At 39.7% G+C, this 4,296-nt stretch overlaps 1 protein-coding gene across 1 annotated transcript in view; it reads left to right on the top strand.

The window, feature by feature from the left end:
• The window catches only part of LOC106872542 (WD repeat and SOCS box-containing protein 1), a gene marked incomplete at its 5' end in the record, with an annotated part of 9,347 nt that extends 5,835 nt beyond the window's left edge, over positions 1–3,512 (top strand). Inside the window, 2 exons of the mRNA XM_014919566.2 lie at positions 1,535–1,716; positions 3,374–3,512. Of these exons, the coding sequence (XP_014775052.2) occupies positions 1,535–1,716; positions 3,374–3,491 (300 nt within the window). The remainder of the gene's footprint in view (positions 1–1,534; positions 1,717–3,373) is intronic.
• Between the last annotated feature and the right edge of the window lie 784 nt (positions 3,513–4,296).

The raw sequence follows: 4,296 nt of genomic DNA, 5'->3' as shown, positions 1-4,296 counted from the left end.
ATAATAATAATAATATTAGGGACAAAATCCAAAATTACAGGTAAAAAACGCAATTAAAATCAATTTATAAAAAATTAAAATTAAATTGAGCCTTATAGATAAAGTATATATAAAATATATAGTTTTAGGGAAAATAACCAATTTCAAGAACTCATCAATGAAAATCCACTATCACATATAGAAAAATTAATAATTAAAAGCATAATAAATGAGTATAATATAAAGTAAAGTAAATATCATAAGATATATACATACATACACGAAAGGCTTCTTTCAGTTTCTGTCAACTAAATCCACTGACAAACCCTAGGCTATAGTAGAAAACACTCCCCAAAGGTGCCAAAGTGGGACTGAACCTGGAACCATATGGTTGGGAAGCAAGCTTATTACCCTAAAACCTCATTTGTACTTATATATTATATATTTTCTCCCTGCACCTTTGTATCATATTTAAGACAGTATGGTGTGATTTGAGGGAGATTTGGCTGCTATTTCTACCAATCCTTACTACCGTATATAGGTTTCCCTCATTAGCTCAAACATACATAAAGCAGTAGAGTATGATTTGAAGGAGATTTGGCTTCTATTTCTAGCAAGTCTAACTACCATGTAGAGGTCTCTCTCACAAACTCATACATAAAGCAATCAGGTGTGATTTGAAGGTGATTTGGTTTCTATTTTTAGCAGGTCTAACAATCATGTGGAGGTTTATTTTTGTTTTTCTATTCTTATCAATGTTGTTTTTAACCTTATAAAGTAATATAAAAAGACATTTAAATATCTGTCTGTGTGTCCTGGTTTTTGGCCCACATTTTACTCTGTGTGTGTGTGTGTGTGTTTATATATATACACATATTCTTTTATTCTTTTACTTGTTTCAGTTATTTTGACTGTGGCCATGCTGGAGCACTGCCTTAGAGGGTTATCAGTCGAATAAATCAACCCCAGGACTTATTTCTTAGAGCTGGTACTTATTCTATTGGTCTCTTTTGCCAAACTGCTAAGTTACAGGGATATAAACTCACCAGCACCGGTTGTCAAGCAGTGATGGTGAGAGGACAAACTCAGACACATTTAGATATATACATATATACAATGGGCTTCTTTCAGTTTCCATTTACCAAATCCACTCACAAGGTTTTGGTTGGCCCCAAACTATAGTACAAGGCATTTACCCAAGGCGGGACTGAACCCACAACCATGTGGTTAGGAAGCAAGTTTCTTACTACGCAGCCATGCCTGGGTTGGCCAAAGAGTTTGTTCACTTTTTTAAGACAAGTTTTAAGCAGAGTGCGATTTATTCCCTCTGATGTAATTGCCATGTCTCTTTTACAGCAAAACCCCTTTTTTTCTGTCCCACTGTCATACTCTAACTTCTCCTGGGATAAAACCACCTCCTTCAACACCACTCTTCTTCTCAAAAGATCTTTGTCTTGCAAGTTACTTGGTGGCACCCTGGCTCCCCCAGCAATCAACAGTGCCGTCTGCCTCAGTCTTTTTTTGACGTGTCTTTTTTTTTTCCTTGTTTCCACAGGTTGTTATCTGTCAAACCTCCAAAAGTAAAAGATTTGATCCCGTCCGTAAGTTATGCGGTCACCAAAACGTTGTTGTGTCCTGCGACTTCTCGCCAGATGGCGCTCTATTGGCCACAGCATCCTACGACACACGAGTCATCATCTGGAATTGGTACAAGGGAGTCTGTCTCAGACAGTTGGGGTAAGTCAGTTGGTAGTGGTGACGATGCATGAAGTTGCTGTTCTTTAGGCCCTGGTCAACCTTGATTGGTGGAACTATCATCAAAGGCTTTCCAGCAGTGACCATCTCCTCTTATTTCTATGCATTGTGTGTGTGAGACTGCATTTTTTTGTGATTTTCTCTTTGTGGCACCATTTTCAAATCATGGGGGAAAATGCTGCAGCCAAGTTGATCTGTTTCTCTGTGCAAAGAAGACTGATAATATAACCATCAATGAGGAAGAAAGACACCAGGCAATTTGTTCCAATGATTGGTACATAACTCAAGAGAGGTCAGTGATTTCAGGTACCCTGGGTCCTACATTGCTGACAATAAGACTCCTTGAAATACAAGGGGCAGGGCTGAGGTACCTGTAATAAACTCCACAACATCTGGCAATCACACACCTGAAAGTTAACAAGGCTGGCTTTCTTCAGACTATGTGCAAAGATTATCGTTGTCATAGAACAGTGCTCCGCAACCAATATATTGCGACACACTGGTGTGCCACGAGATGATGCGACGTGTGCCACAGTGTAACTTGAATATAACTTTTTTTTCCTCTCCTTTTAGTTATATTTTTAGTTCAGGTGTGTGGCTGAATTTCGAAAAGAATGTACGTGGACCGCAAATGGAAAAGGGTTGCGGAAGCACTGGAATAGAACCAAAACTTAGCATAAACATCATGGTATGTTCCCCAGAGCTGGACATACATCATGGTTAGTTTATGTCAGTTCGTAAGGAGCATAGGGCTGGTCCCTTTGATTCTCTGGCATATATATTCCCCACCTGGCTTGGTGGTTAGGGTGTTGGACTCATGATCATAAGATTGTGGTTTCGATTCCTGGACCGGGCGACGCGTTGTGTTCTTGAGCAAAACACTTCATTTCACGTTGCACCAGTCCACTCAGCTGGCAAAAGTGAATTAATCCTGCGACAGACTGGCGTCCTACGCCAGAGAATCTGGAGAACCAGCCGTATGCTCTTTGTGGAATAATGTGGTGTGTTTTGAGCCCTCATGAGAACCTCTGGGTTCTCATATTGTGGCAGAGCATGGCTTAGTTGTTAGAGTGTTGGATTCATGATTGTAAGATTGTGGTTTTGAGGTTCAGGTGATGTGTTGTGTTCTTGAACAAAACACTTCATCTCTCATTGCTTCAGTTGACCCAGGTGGCAATAATTAATCATACCTGCGATGGACTGGTGTCCTGTCCAGGTGGTAAAAGTACAGCTACCTTACCTTCACGGGTCAAACCAACTTATAAGGGCCGGTTTGATGGGCTATACATTCTCCACCCGAACGAGAGACTGGTCCATCACAGGATTAACTCATTTTTGCCGTCTGAGTGGACTGGAGCAACGTGAAATGAAGTGTCTTGCTCAAGAACCCAATGCATCACCCAGTCCAGGAATCAAAAACACACTCTTACGATCATGAGTCCAACACCTTAACCATTAAGCCATGCACCTCCACATCATGGCATGAACATGTGACCAAGGAGACTTACGATCTCCGATGACAGAACCCAGTGACTTTGTTTATCATCATTTAGCAGCCGTCTCTCTTCCATGTTGATATTTGTCAATGTCTATTTTCTTCTCTCTCTTTCTCTCTCTCTCTCTCTTTTCCCCTCACCAGACACCTGTTTCCAGCCCCCCGGCCAATATTTGCTGGTGGAGCAAATGAGTATCATGTCAGATCTGTTGCATTCTGTGATTTTGGAACCAACATATCGACTGTTGCTGATGATGGGTGAGTGATGTTTTTTATTGTATTAATAATAATAATGATAATAATAATAATGGTGTCTTTTTGCTATGGGCAGAAGGCCTGAAATTTTGGTGGAGGGCACTAGTCGATTACATCAACCCCAGTACACAATTGGTGCTTGATTTGTCGACCTCAGTGGAATTTGAACTCAAAACTGAGTGACAGGCGAAATACCATTGAGCATTTTGCCCAGTATGCTAACGATTCTGCCAGCTTACCATGTTAATAATAATAATAATAATATACGAAAAATAATAATTATCCTTTCTACTCTAAGCACAAGGCCTGAAATTTTGTGGGTGGAGATAGGTTGGTTACATTGACCCCAGTGTTTCACTGGTACTTAATTTATCGACCCCGAAAGGATGAAAGGAAAAGTTGACCTCAGCAGGATTTGAACTCAGAATGTAGCAGTAGACGAAATACCTCTAAGCATTTCGCCTGGTATGCTAGCAATTCTGCCAGCTCACTGCCTTTATAGTAATAATAATAATAATAATGTCTTTCTATTATAGACGGAAGGTCTGAAATTTTAGGGGAGGGCCTCTAGTCACTCACACAGATGTCTGCATCTATGCACAAAATGTATTTAAAACTATTTTCTTTTATACAATTTCTAATAAAATTTAAATATGAAAATCCAATAATAGGATTTTTTTAAACACTGACTGAGTATTAGGGTCCATCTAAGCAAAATAGGAATCGAAGGGGAAAAACTTGTTTGAGAAATACTACTCTAACCCATGCCAGCGTGGGAAAACGGACATAAAAAGAAACAAATTCTATATAAT

Source organism: Octopus bimaculoides, chromosome 28, assembly GCF_001194135.2.
Source record: "Octopus bimaculoides isolate UCB-OBI-ISO-001 chromosome 28, ASM119413v2, whole genome shotgun sequence".
Taxonomy (NCBI): Eukaryota; Metazoa; Mollusca; class Cephalopoda; order Octopoda; family Octopodidae; genus Octopus; species Octopus bimaculoides.
The sequence above is the reverse complement of the archived record's forward strand: the minus strand, read 5'-3'. Positions and strand labels throughout refer to the sequence as shown.